At 38.1% G+C, this 13961-nt stretch overlaps 1 protein-coding gene across 3 annotated transcripts in view; it reads left to right on the forward strand.

The window, feature by feature from the left end:
• SPATA1 (spermatogenesis associated 1) overlaps positions 1-13961 on the forward strand; it is a 17873-nt gene continuing 3912 nt past the window's right edge. For 2 of the 3 annotated variants that reach the window (XM_010409047.4, XM_019291730.3), the window contains exons 1-12: positions 1-103; positions 1487-1616; positions 2503-2609; positions 6046-6163; positions 8211-8264; positions 8361-8685; positions 8798-9043; positions 9511-9637; positions 9782-9842; positions 10433-10550; positions 11295-11420; positions 13234-13403. In XM_010409047.4, coding sequence (XP_010407349.1) covers positions 1581-1616; positions 2503-2609; positions 6046-6163; positions 8211-8264; positions 8361-8685; positions 8798-9043; positions 9511-9637; positions 9782-9842; positions 10433-10550; positions 11295-11420; positions 13234-13403 — 1488 coding nt within the window. In that variant the 5' untranslated portion in view covers positions 1-103; positions 1487-1580. Of the gene's footprint in view, positions 134-1486; positions 1617-2502; positions 2610-6045; positions 6164-8210; positions 8265-8360; positions 8686-8797; positions 9044-9510; positions 9638-9781; positions 9843-10432; positions 10551-11294; positions 11421-13233; positions 13404-13961 lie in introns of all 3 variants that reach the window. The other variant, XM_039555764.1, reaches the window with a different exon arrangement.

Raw genomic sequence — 13961 nt, forward strand, 5'->3', positions numbered from 1 at the left:
CCTGCGGGCGCAGAAACAACCCGCGCCGCCGCGCATTGGTAATGGGGACTGAAAGAGGAGGCTACATTCACACCAAGGTGGCGAATCTTGGTGATAATATCCAGTGAGTTCCAAGTTTGGAGGTTATTTTGAGGTACAATGAATAAAGTGCCTAACTTTCCTCTTGCTAGCAGTTTGAGTGTTGACTGTAGCTTGGAGGATCAATTTACTAGTCCTAGGTCAGTGCAGAAAGTGCCCGGGGATGGCGGTGAAGCCTGGAGCATGGGGTGACATGAGGTACTGCAAAGTGCAGCATTCTCCGTGTAGGCAGGACCAGCGGCAGGAACCCTGCCTTTGGCTGGGAATGACCGGAGGCGTGACGGGGTCTTACACTCAGGCCATTTGTGGGAGCTTGCAAGTAAAGACACAGGCCCTGGCTGAGTAGGTGCTTCCCACAGACATGAGGAAATCTTAATTCCACAGTGCCAGGGTGAGACTGGAAGGTCGCTTGGAAAGTCTGGTCACTCGTGCTCAAGAACAGGTGAATTAGAAGTAGCTGGGGTAGAGGCAGGAGGAGGAGAGAGATTCCTGTTGAGGAGATCAGAACAGCAAGGGAGTTCAGCAGGCTGAAAATCCAGAGGAGGTTTGTAACCTCAGGGGGGCTGGAACAGCCTTCAAAAATGAGAATACCAAGGAAACTCCTAACAAAAAGAGAAAGATGGAAGCAATCCTTTTAGCAGGGCCTGTTGCAGTAGGACAGGGGGAATTTAAACTAAAAGATGGTTGATTAGAGTTAAAAGGAAGAAGTTTTTTACACAAACAGTGGTAAAAGCCTGGAACGGGTTGACCAGAGAGGTAGGAGATGCCCCATCCCTGGAAACATTCAAGGTCAGATTGGACTTGGAGTCTGGACAACCTGGCCAAGCGGGAGCTGTCCCTGCTCACTGCAGGGGGTTGGACTAGCTGACCTACAAAGGGCCCTTCCAACCCAAATCATTCCATGATTCTATAACAGTGTTAGGACAGAACTATGGTTTATAATTGATGGAGGTATTTTTCTGACACGGTTGCCCAGCACAGTCACATTTCCTTGGAGCACTGCGTTTGGCCGGCACAATGTGTTGTTTGTTGCAGTTCACAATAATTGTCACTTTATCAGAGCCAGGCCCTGCAAGAATATCATTTTGTGGGGACTTAGGTCTGTGTCTTTAGGAGAACAGTGGGACTGTGTAGAAAATTATATACTACCAAACTATTTTTATGAAAGGGGAGAAAATGTTAAGAGGACGTGCTCTAGGGCAGATCTCTTAGAGCCGCAGGGCTGTGATTTAGCAATTCCCCCAGTTACTTAGGTGATACTCACTTGTGTAGAAGGTGTGGTTGATTCTGTTTGCAGTTAGCTGGAAGCTTTCTGCTTCACCATAGACACAACTTCCATTTCACAAGTGGAATGAAGAACAGTAAATGAAAATAAAGGATATTTATGGAGTAACTTCTCTCATAACAGATTATAATGAAACTGGCTCTTAGAGAATGCTTCAATCAAAAAGAAAATTAGAAAGCCCACCTGGCATTTGCTGTGGTCAAACAGAGGGACCAACATGTCATTCAGTCAAATGAGACCTCGAACATCACAGGTGAGAGTTTTTGTACTTTTCCATAAAGATTTTTTAGATTTCACAAATAAAAATAAAAATTTATTAAAGTAAGGTTCTAGAAGACCTGAGAGGGAAAAAAAAATTGTGCTTTTAAAATAGTATATATAGAAATAATTATTTTCTATTTAACATTAAATCACTCAACACTTGCAGAAATATTTAATATAGCTTATTTACATGACTTCTAGTTATAGGGAGGTGTATCATCATTGTCAATACTATCTGATTTTTACTAAAAATATCAAGACCTGAAAATTAGTAGTGCAACAACTACCACAGGTCCAAACACAGTCTAAATGAACCTTGCTCAGAGCCAAATTAGTTATTCTTTTTGCAGACATTAGCAGGAGCATTTTTGTGTTTTCAAGGTAGCTAATATTATTAACAACAGTCAGAAACATTTTGAATTTTTTTCCTTGATGACAAGATCAAGTTGTGGTGCTGTTTGAATCAAGCTTTCAGGGCTTTGCATTTTTTATGAGATGAACAAAGGTAGGATTTCAGCTGAGGGATACTCGTAGTCATGACACTCTCCAGAGTATCAACTGTTTTTGGTAAGATCTCTCCATTGCTGTCACAGTGATACATAGCAGTAGCACAGGCTCTCTATTATCTCACTTCCATTGTGGAGCTTGTTCTAATGTGAGTTATTTTGATGCTGTCAGCTGGCATTCAGTCACAAATTGCTCTGCTGTCACTGTTCTCACTATCTAGTCATCACTGTGAGACAGGGCCTCACTGTTCTAGTCCCTGTGCTAATATCAAAGGAACCATTCCTGCCAACACAAACTAGAAGTCCACCTATACAAAACAAAGTGTATAGGAAGAGGATTGTAATACATTTACATCTGTTCCTTTTTTTTAGCTGGTGGAGCTTCATGTTTTTTATGTCCCAGCAGAAGTGTGGAACTTCAAGCTGAATACAGTTCCTGTAGCTCTTACTAGCAAATTCATCTCAGCTGGATTTATAAGGTGAGTGCAGTCTTAGGTTTCATGTATGTGGTAGGTCCTTCAGTCTTTCAGTCCAACTGTTGCTCTAGAGAGCACAGTTACATCTGTCAGCAGAAACTTGATGCCTAATTAAATTTCTGGAGGGTAAGTGGTGACCATAACTAACATTATGTTCATTTGTACTGTATTGGGCTTAGCTCCCTTAGACCATTGAAAAGCACTTCCAGAGCAGTGCTAGTATTTCTGCAGAATAATTTATATTGTAAAATCATATCTTTCTGTCTCCTTGAGACTGATTATCAAAAGCTGGAATTCTTTTGGGCAAGAGGTCAGCTTCGAGACAGTGGCTTGGTGAAGACAGGATAGCCTGTCAGTTCCTGGGAACAGGGATGTGATGATCTGAGCCCTCTCAGTCCAGAGAAAGAGCTGAAGCCTTGTTTCTCAAGGGGAAGCATTACAGCCCATGAACCAGCAGCATTTCCTCTTTCTTCTTGAGCAGTGAAAGGGTATGCACAGCACCATGTGCTATGTGTGCTCTCAGGTAGGTGTTTAAAGGACTTAGTGAAGGAATACCCTGGTTCCCAGTCCTAGGTTCAAATCTGGCACAGAGAGTTGCATTTTTAATCTTTCATAACTTTGAAAGTTTTATTTATACTCCTAAACACTTTACTCTCAAAATCTGTGTGTATCTGGTGTGGTAAGAAGTTGTAGATCAAGTAAAGTAAAGATGTGTATTGAAACGGAGCTTTTACATGCACCTTGTCTACACCTGTGCAAAACCTGTCAATTCAGCTTAAACTGCAGGGAATAGAGGTTTTAATTAATTTAAATTGAGTCTTGTTTTATCCACTTAAGACAATATACAGTGTAGCTGAAAAGACTGACAGTGGTCAGGTATGAGCATGTAGTGCAGAATATATTCATTCTCACAGCTGCTTTTGTTGAAAGGCTGCTCAAAATCAGACAAAATAAGTGCATATACCCATTTCATGCTGTTCTAGTCAGCAGCAGAGGTGCAGAACACGTCTGAAGTGGTAACTTCATTTCATGTCATGGACATCTGTCACTGCCCTATAATATCTAGTGCAAATTTATTTCACTGAGGCATCAAATTAAATTAGGATCCTCACTGATTTCAGTGGGTTTATATTTGCCTGGGTATTGTTTTTTGCTAATGACTCTTAGATACTTGCTAATTAATTATTCTATGGGTACTATGCAATGCTGCAGTACATTAGCATTAACAATAACTAGCACCTGGTCAGTGAATCCCTGTGTTTAAAAACAAAAAATATTTTTAAAATCTTCTTCTATTATAATCCAAGAGAGGGAATGGCAGCCTTGCTGGTACTCCTATGGCTTGGACATTGTTCATAGCTCTGTTGTTCAGTCAGCTTGACAATCCTAATACTGTCTGAGTCAGCCTTACAAAGGATTCCTAGGTCAAAGTACAGGCCACTTCCATTAGCTGTGAAGTTAGAAGAAGATATTAAGGGTGTAATTGTCCATGGCCCTGAGTTCTTGCTCCTATGAACTTGATTTCTCAGCCTCTGTGAGCTTTTTTTTTTAATTCCTCGTTCCTCACCACAGAAGCTAAACTTTTATTATTTCTAGATGAGATGCAATGAACTCTTTTAAAGTTACAATGAACTCTTTTAAATGCCTTTTAAAGGGACACCCTGAAGGAAGTGACTCTTATGTGACTGTTTTCTGCCAGCCAGTGGCAGCAAGTGACAGACTAATATTTTTGTATTTTCCTAGCAGCTGCACTGGCAAATAATTTTTAGATAATTTTCTGCTGAATATCTCAGGATCTGGGTACCTAGATACTTTTCTCTCATTATGCATTGTAGATACTTAGATGTTTTCCCTGCTGTTCATAAGTGCCTTAATTTTAGGTTTGCTTGCCGATTTGGACAGGCCTTATCAGTGAAGGGTGTGCAGTGTTAGAATTGCCTCTGAAAGAGCTTGCATTTATTTGGTTTCAGAAGACCACTCAAGGGGCATATCTTCTCTGAGACATCTGCTTGAAGAAATTGTTGTAAATGAGGGATATTTGAATTACAGATCACCCATGTGCCTCACATAAGTCATGTAAGGATGTGTGTTGATATATGTATCCATCATCCACATTTGTCTTTATACAGTTAAAATAAAGGATGTTAAGGACAATATCTGCAGCAAATGTGGGCGAAATGATGGCTGGGGAAGAAATAAGCAGGAGCCAAATGTACAGGAACTATGTCGTGTGGCCTAGATGTGTCCTCTGTGCAGACTTTGGTCTCCTCTGCTGCATGCCTGTGCTCCTTCTTAAGAAGGGTCCTCTAAGTCCAGGGTGTTTGAAATAATACAAGGGAAGCATTGTAGCCCACTGAAGTATTGTGTTCATGAGATGAAAATGACTGTTTTTATTATGTACTTGAGGTGTGAACTGAAGGCCTATAGGGCTGCTTGCCAGTGCAAACAAACCTTCACAGGTTAGTGTTGAAGACCTGTTCAAATGGAAGACATGGCAGGTTCTTGACTATACAGTTTGCTGGGAAAGGCATGTGCTGTCCCCCAAGCTATGTCTGTGCATTGCTGGAGGAGTGAGAGCTGCCTGGACCATAATCATCCTACCACTTAATCAGTGTGGGTGATTAACAGTCTCAGGCCTGAATTTGTTCTCTGGTTTATCTTATATGGCAGCAGAGAACAATTAGCATTGCCTATGCTGTGCTGCAGAGCTTTGGTGTGCTTCTGGCATATTTGGATTTATCGTGCAGAGATGCTTTTTATTCTGTAGTGATTTTTCTACTGAGCTCATTACTTTAATATTTGCATACTTTCAAGTAGTACATTAAATGATGCAATTCATATTTGTGTCAGCATTCTCATCCTCAAATCACAGTGGAAATGTTCACACTGCAGTGTTTGGTTTTTATTTAAAATACATTTGCATACACACATGCACACACCCAACTATAAATTTGTGTTGGAGAAGACAAAAGCAAAGGAATGTGCCTGCTGCTTAAAGTGGAGAGTGATGAAGGCTCCTCTGGCCCTGGGTGCTTGAAGGGAATGTTCAACAGTCCTGAACCAGCCCCATGACACTTTGTCACTTATATGGAAGTGCACAACTGTAGTCTCCAATGTTGTTGTTATTCATCTGCAGATGAGCAACAGCATTCTGAAGAAGTAACTTTCAAATTTTGTCTGCTTCCATATTCTCCCTTTGTATGAGGCTTATAGAATGTGAGTATTGCTAGTTAATGTTATGACAGCCCTTACAGTGCAGTGTTCTGACTGCCACGCCAAGGCTCTCTGGTGTAACTGGGTTCAGTTCTAGGACATAGCTCCCAGTTTTGGTCATTCTGTCTGTGCAAGCCAGCACGTATAGAGCATTATCTTCCCCCTCCTACTAACTAGCCATCATTATTTGATCTTACAGATGTATTAATGAATGACAACATTCTAGGGTGTCTCCTCACATCACATTAAGAGTGCTGCGGGAGAAGCTTGGAGAATACCTGGGTGGAGTGATAGTTGCAGATAAATTCAAATTTTTAAAATGCATTGGGAAAAAACTAGTAGTGGTAAGTTAATATTTTTTTTTTCTTGAGCACTCTTCTGTTTTATAATGTAAAGGAGATATTTCATTCCTGTAGATGAGATAATATCACATAAAGTAGAGATAACTTTAGGAGCACTGTTAGCACTTCTTTTAAACATGCTGCAGCATAAGCTCTTGTCAGAGCACATCTACTTCCCCAAGTGCAAAGGCACAGCTGGACAGTTATATTAGCAATACCCTTTAAAGCAAGGTGTAATTAGTTGCCATCCAGTGAAAAGATGCTAGTATTGATAAATCCATGGATTAAATATGATAAATCTGGTTACATTACAAAAAACCCCAAACTCGTAAGTTCATTATTACCTGCATATGGTTGGGAATATGGCAGTTGATGAATTAGCAATGGAAGCTCAGTCAGAGTTCCTCTAATGGCTGCTGCTGTGACCTGCCCAAAAGCATTTAAGACATCATTCTCTGAATGGAAACTTCTCTGGATTTTCCACTGTTTAGTCCAATAATATAGCCTGAGATGCAAGTAATAAAACCCCTGCATGGGTGAATCATAACTGTTCCTCACATTGATTCTATATGTATATTTATATCTTACAAATTATAGCTTAAGATTAAACAAACTTGAAAATTAGTCCAACAGAAAGTTTGTTGATGTAATACACAAAGATTTAAGTAATTTTTGTAAGTATGGAGTACTTTTTCCATGTCTCATTTTACCTGTTTCTCATGGATTTGGAAATTAACTACAAGCAGGAAATTTGGTGCCATTCTTTATTTCATTTCTAGTTGAATTATCACTAAAATAGTGATAATTCTCTCACAGAAGACTAGAATAAATACTAAGTAATATGCTAAAACTAGGTGGAAAGACATGAAAAGAAACTTAAAAGACTGTGGTACAATCTAAATTGGAAAGTATGCTTATGTTTTCAATGAATTCAGGTCTTTTTAACTGGATGATGATAGTAAGTAAGATGGTGTATTTTCTTGCCCACATAGTTTGGAGATAAATGGAGAAATTTTTCAGCCTCCTTTATAATGTCAGCAGATGAATAAAATGTTTTATGTTAATAGAGAATTAAAGATACTGGTAATCTACATGAAGATTTAGAGACAAATTAAAGGTACAGGTTTACTTTGAGGTGCTTACTGTTGCTTGATGTTTAAATTTATAACAAAGTGTAAAGCAATAAACCAACTGGTTTATTTGTTGTTTAGGGTCATGGTAACCTCACTGAATTACATCTCCATGATTAAATATTTGTTGAGTGTTCTCTCTCTCAGCCTTCTGTTTCACAACTCTAACAATGTAAGCAGAACTAAGAGCTGTGCTCTATTTGCAAGCAGGGGTCTTTTAAATGAAAAGACAAACATAAACCAAAGTCATGTTCATTTGCTCTTCCTTTTTTGCATGTAACCTGTGTGTTTAATTCAATACAATGATTTAGATGTAAGTTCAGATTCTTTTCTTTTCCTTACGTTGGAGCACATCTTTCAAATACACATCAACTATTTTAGACTTTGTTTTTAGGACAACTGTTGAAATGTGGAAGTGTATGTCACAAAGAATATGAAGGAAAATGATAAATACAAGAAGACGTAGGATAATATTAGATTTTTTTCCATATACATTAAATATTTTGCGGTTCTGTATTAGGTGAATAGAGAAAATTATGTGAGACTCAGCATTTCTGTCCAGATTCAGCTTGAAGCAACTTTTGATAAAGAAAGTTGAAAACGTTCTTTTCCTGTGACTGTTGGATAAGATCCTTTGAACCATAAGAGAAAGGGTAAAGGATAAAAAAAAATATTCAGTATATGCATGTAATCTTTTGGGTCTGATTAAGATTTTGAAAAATAGACAAAGTTTCAGAACTATGTCAGAAAATATAATTGTATTCTAAGATTATTTTTCCCCATAAGGTTACTAGAGACTATAGTGCTGGTTATGAAAAAATACAGCATGTAAAAATGTCAGTAGAATATATATGTCACATGCAACATGATGGATAAAAGAAGTATTGTATTTTTTATGTTTCCATATTTTATCTTCTGAGGTGAAAGCAAAGCAGGAAACAGAGCTGGAACTGAAGTCATTTGCTCCTCCTTACGTAAGTATTGAATGGCTTGTAAGGTACCTTTTCAGAAACTTTACATTGCACCTCCTCTCTTTTGTCCTGTCTGATGAATATGCTGTGTATTTTCAGGCACTTTATCCTGAATTGTATTTATTACCTGGAGTGGGGTATTTTGAAGATGTTTATCCATTACCATCATCGACTCAACAAAAACATCACTTTATTGAAGAAGCTAATAGGTTTGGTCTTGGATCAAGATTATCCAGTCTTTCCCAACAGAAACCTGAAAAAAGCAAACCATTTTTAGAAAGTGTACAAAGCAGATGTCAGGTAGAAAGTCTGGAAGTGCCCAGTCCTGTGGAATGGGGTGAGAAAGAACCTGTTCCAGTTTCACACACAAACAATAAGCAAGACAATAACAACAGGATTCAAGAAAACCAGTTTGGAGAAAAAGGTAAGCTTAACCAGTGTAGTGAAGGAGGATGATGAATGAGAAGAAAAATAATTATCACGGTTAACATTTACAATAAAATAATATCTGTTTCATATTATCAATTATTATGCAGATCAAAGTGGATCTGATGGACCTTTCTTCACACCAAGTCATTCAAATCCTGCAGATCAGGAGTCTGGAAAGTGTGACCTGGTGTTACAGAGCTCTGAGCAGAATCATCTCAGCCAAGATCAAGAAGACTGTGATGCTCCTAAGTGGAATGACAAATCCAAAGGAACTGCTCTTACTCATGTAAACCATGGTGATGAACAAGGCCAGGATAACCAAAGACTCCAAAATCACATTAAGTATCAAAAGGGTACAAAAGTTTATTGTTGTCTTTTTGCTAAAGCAAGAGTTCTAGAAAGCTAGCGAAGTAAAGCTAAGTTTTAAGAAATCTGTAATTAAAGCGTGAGCTGGAATAGCACTATCAGAACAATATTCTGTTTTTAAAATAATAATATCTTTCAAAGAGATGTAGTTCTACCTTGTAAGTCCTTCATTATCACTGTGTGCTGATATAACCACTCTTCTATAGTTGATACATATGTCTAATCACCAGAATTAGTCAGGTACAAATTCTTATAACAAAAATACCCTTTTTTTTTCTTTATTTCTTTCTTCTGTTATTCATGGAACATTTCCAAATCATAGAGATAACACCACTTGCTGTGTTAATTCACTGAATTTCCAATATAGGTTGGAAAGTCCAGTCATTGACAGTCAAACCAACCTGATTTTTGCAAGTGTAATCAATATATTTTTTTCATCACTATCCTGTCACAGAACTAACAAACATAGAAAACAGTGAGCACCAAAAAGAAACCAAATTAAGAAGAAACAGAACACAGGATGCTGAAATTTTTGAAATAATGGAAGACCAAACTACAGATTATGTCCACAAAAAACAAAGGTTAGCAAATAATGAATCTTCTAAAATAATGGATAATATTAATTCACCAATACAGACTTACTTTACAGACTTTAAATAAATTAAAGGAGGGAAAAAACCATTTCATTCAGTGAATTTTCACTTGCTTTTTGGATTTTACCTTAGGTTGCAGCAAAACAGAACTAAGAAGACTAGAGCTGATCTTGGTGAAAAACTGGATAATCAGGTATGTTTTTCAAGGTAACACTCCTAGTAATCTTGAGCAATAGATATAGTCCTCCACCTAGAAACAGTCTAATTTTGTAAGACAGGTGACTCATTATAAGTATGAAAGATTTGAGAATAATTGAGAAAAGTTAATTCATGCACTGCTACTTAGCAGATTTTCTAGTGAATATTAACTATATTTCTAAACAATTGAAATTTGCAATTACAAATTCTAGTTTAGAAATCAGCAGTTTTTGATTTCATAATCAATTAATCACGTGGCTGTTTTAAGGCCCTGAGTTCCTGGTCTTGCTTGGGAATGTCAGTAAATTGTGGGGTTGTGAACATGGACAAGAACAGTTAGCAATAATCTATGGTTTTGTCTGTATGTTCTCTGTGATGTAAGTGTTCAGTGTTCTCGTTTTGTTTGCAGAAGTCCAGCTGTTTGTAATTTAGTAATCATGTGTACTGGTAACAGAATAAAAAAGCCTACCTGCAGAATTCAAATTCAGCCCTCCCATTCACTCAGGCCACTTTCAGGGCATATGTCTAATGTAACTATTCAGGATTATGGTTATGTACTTACAGTTGTGTCTTTTGACTCTATAGGCAGATGAAAACAAGCAAAATCATCTTACTTGTCCAAAAGAGTATATTTCACCTCCTAGTCCACCTTTTTTGGCGCTTACTGTAAATCCAGTTCAAGTTCCTGTAATTCAGGCAGCAAGTGAGTACATGATTCCAAGAAATTGCAAGGAAGTGAACATTTAATCAAGACTGAAGAGTCAATGAAGATGTAAATACCTACTTTATGAAAGGATTTGTACATACATTCATTCTCAGTATTGTTATGAATTTTAATTTATGGTTAGAAAATTCCAGGTATTTATGATTGCATGGGCTGTCCTTGCACTTGGCAGGTTCCCAGCACTAGAAAACCCAGCTTGTGGAGTTGTAGATTGAAGGAGAAAAGGAGGGAGATCAGATGAAATACTGCAGGCTCAAGTGAGAATGTAGCAAAGAAAACCAGAAGTAGTGTTGCTGAGGAGGAGGATAGTGAGAAGTTAAGTGTTTGACCTCTTGTTGCAGACTAGTGAAAGTCTGAGATATTGTCCTGCCAGCTGGACATTGGCAAGAGTTTGCAATGTATGGAGTGAATACATTTCTTGATTACATAGTTTTAGTGATACATTGTCTAAACATATAGAAGGATGTTTGTCTGTGTGTATGTGTGTGAATGCCTGGATGAGTGATAGATTTCTCCCTTTTTCTAAAGCACCAGCCATGTTGAAAAGTTAGATTAAAATGAAACCCGATTAAAATGAAACCCGATTAAAATGAAGTTGTTTCTACTGCTTGTTCTGACAGAGCTTTTGGCATAATTTGTGATGAGTGCCTTACAAAAATCTTGACTGATCCTTTGTACTTAGAGTATTCAGATGCTTGCTAAATAGAATTGTAATATCTTTAGAAAACAAGATGGCAGAACAATTGCAACAAATGAAGAAAGACAGAAGGCACATGGAAAAATCTAGAGAAGAGCTGATCAAAAAAGCTAAAGGGCTGCTGGAACAAAATAAGCTGAGGAGATACCATGGTACACTTTTAATTTATTTTGGAATTTGGAATGATTGAGAAATTACACTGAAACCAATGGGAAAATATTTGTCTCCTTGTCAGTGAGCTTAATTACAGAGAGAGCAGTTTGCTAACCAATAGCTCCAAGAAGACTCGTTTTGTGTAATAGCATGCTAGAAAAATTCATGGTTGCAGTGTTTCCTTCCACTTTTTTTTGGTGGTATATTTTATAAAGTTAAGATTATTCTGGCTTTCATAAACTATTCAAGTTGTGTCTCATGGACGTGCAGTGTTCAGAGAGCTACTGCAGGCTGCTTCTCTCTGAGGCCCAGGGCAGCTGACATATTCTAATCCTGCCTTTGGCTGGTGCTTACAGAGGCTTATACTGTGTTGATAGAGCTTCAGGTAAATTGCAGCATAATAATTTTTGTTCTTCCCATCTCATGGGATTCAGCTTACGACATGGAAGTTACAAGCCTGTTGTGACAAGCTTGACAAAGCTTGGTTTTTAACAAGGTCAAATCTCATTAAAATCTTACACAAATTTCCTTCGTTAAATTATTTTCAAGTTTATACTTAAAGCTATCTTCCCTAAGTCACATCCTGGTTATACAGAGATGAGATTTAATCATTTTGATGTTTTGAGATCTTTGTCTTTTTGCTTAAAAATAGCTATGTCATTAGGAATCTTAAATATTACTTGTAGCTCATTGAAAGGAGACATCAAGCCAATTCTTTCAGTTATTCTCTAAGGACATGGCTGCACTGCACTCCACAGCATGGGGAAGCTGTATTTAAAAAACCCCAAACTTGGGTACTTGAAGAACTCTGTAGTAGCATGGAGCTGCAATGCAAGCTAGAGATAAGCCCTAAATGGCTCCTGCATTGTCTTAAATTATGTTATCCAGCTAGGTAAAATAAAGTATATTTCACAAGGATTCAGACAGCTTCTGCAGGTTCTTTTAAGAAGTGTCTGTACCTCTGAATTTTTTTTTCTCAAACCTGTAGAGTTTCATAAGCAAGGGCACGTAGCAAGCATGTTTCTTTACAAGGTACTAAGGAAAGAGCATTTTCTGCAGGAACAGCCATCCAGTCTGTATTTGATATCCTCCTAAGGCTGCCATGCTGGCAGGCACTCTCAGTTACATGGTGTAGAGTCCTCCAACAGCCAAGCTCTTTTGGGAATGTTTCAGTCATCCTGGTTCCATGAAGTATGCCTCGAAAGAAGGGATTCATTTAAGACACTGCAGGTATGCAGTGGCCATAGACTGCCACAACGCATACAGGGGTATTTATGTGCCAGCTCTTGACAGCACATTAACAACATGGGAGGAACCATAGTGAAGTGTAAACTGTTTCCCATAATTTGGGATGTCAGTATAAAATGAAGCTGTTCAAAATCTCTGGCCATGAAGAGCATAAATTTTGCCTAAATCTCCAATGCTACATTTTCTGCTACAGTAGAGCTATGGAATTCAGACTGTGCTGGGCATACCAGTCTTCACCAGCCAGGACCACTTAAACATGCAGCAGAACCTGCAGAACAGCCAGGCTGAATAAAACTTGGGGTTTGAACCCTGTGTTTTATCCCACTGGACAGATAGAGCCTTTTGTTGCAGATGTTTGTGTGAAAATTCAGTTGCATTTATGGTGAATGTAATTTTAATGAAGATTTTTTCACTAAATGTTTATTTTAAAGAAACCTACTGCCATGTTTCAATGTGTACATTGGCCAGCTGAAGCTTGTGAGGTGAGCTGGTCGTGACTGTCTTCAGCAGACCTTATGGTAAGGTGAACAAGAGTGAACACACTACTACTGTTTTCCTGTGCAGTTCGTGAGGAATGGAAAAAGAAGTACTTTGAAACTAAGAAAGCTACAGTTTCACTGGAGGACACTTTAAATAAACTGCGGCAAGATTTAGAGCTTTACCACCAGAAATTGCTCTTGCAATTGGAAGCCAGAGCTAGCCGACAACGACCAAACAATACAACAAACTCCAAGGTACTTGCTTGTATTATTTTATTATCTCTTTTTACACAGTCTGAGGGGTTTTTGTATAAAATATAAAGTAAAGAAACAAATTTATCGCCAACCAATGACTTGTAAACTAGCTTTAGCTCAGTGATTTGAGGGACAGAATTTCTTCAGGCCATTTGTCTCAAAAAGACTGCAGAAGTGCTTGAGTCTGAGCACTTGTTTCTTTCTGCTTTCTGTTGGTACCTTTTTGTAACAATACCACCTTCTGTTCAGTATAGTCAATGAATAGTTCAGCTCTACTTTGTTCCCATCATTCCAAATTTCATACACGGAAGTAATGAATGTTTGGAGGACAAGAAACGTTTCTGTAGCTTTTGAAGTCGTTGTACTTCAACTATTGTGCAACTGTGCATTTCATAGGAAGTTCAGAGAGGGATTAAAAAAGAAAAGATAAAAGAAAAAGGGGAAACACCCTTTCCAACAGTTGTCTGCTAATTTTCTAAATGCATTAATGGAAGCAAGTCTGTTGGCAAAATTGAAGCTAGTCTAGGAAGAATAAATGTCCCCTTCTTGCATCTGAAA

This window comes from Corvus cornix, chromosome 8 (genome assembly GCF_000738735.6).
Source record: "Corvus cornix cornix isolate S_Up_H32 chromosome 8, ASM73873v5, whole genome shotgun sequence".
Classification (NCBI taxonomy): domain Eukaryota; kingdom Metazoa; phylum Chordata; class Aves; order Passeriformes; family Corvidae; genus Corvus; species Corvus cornix.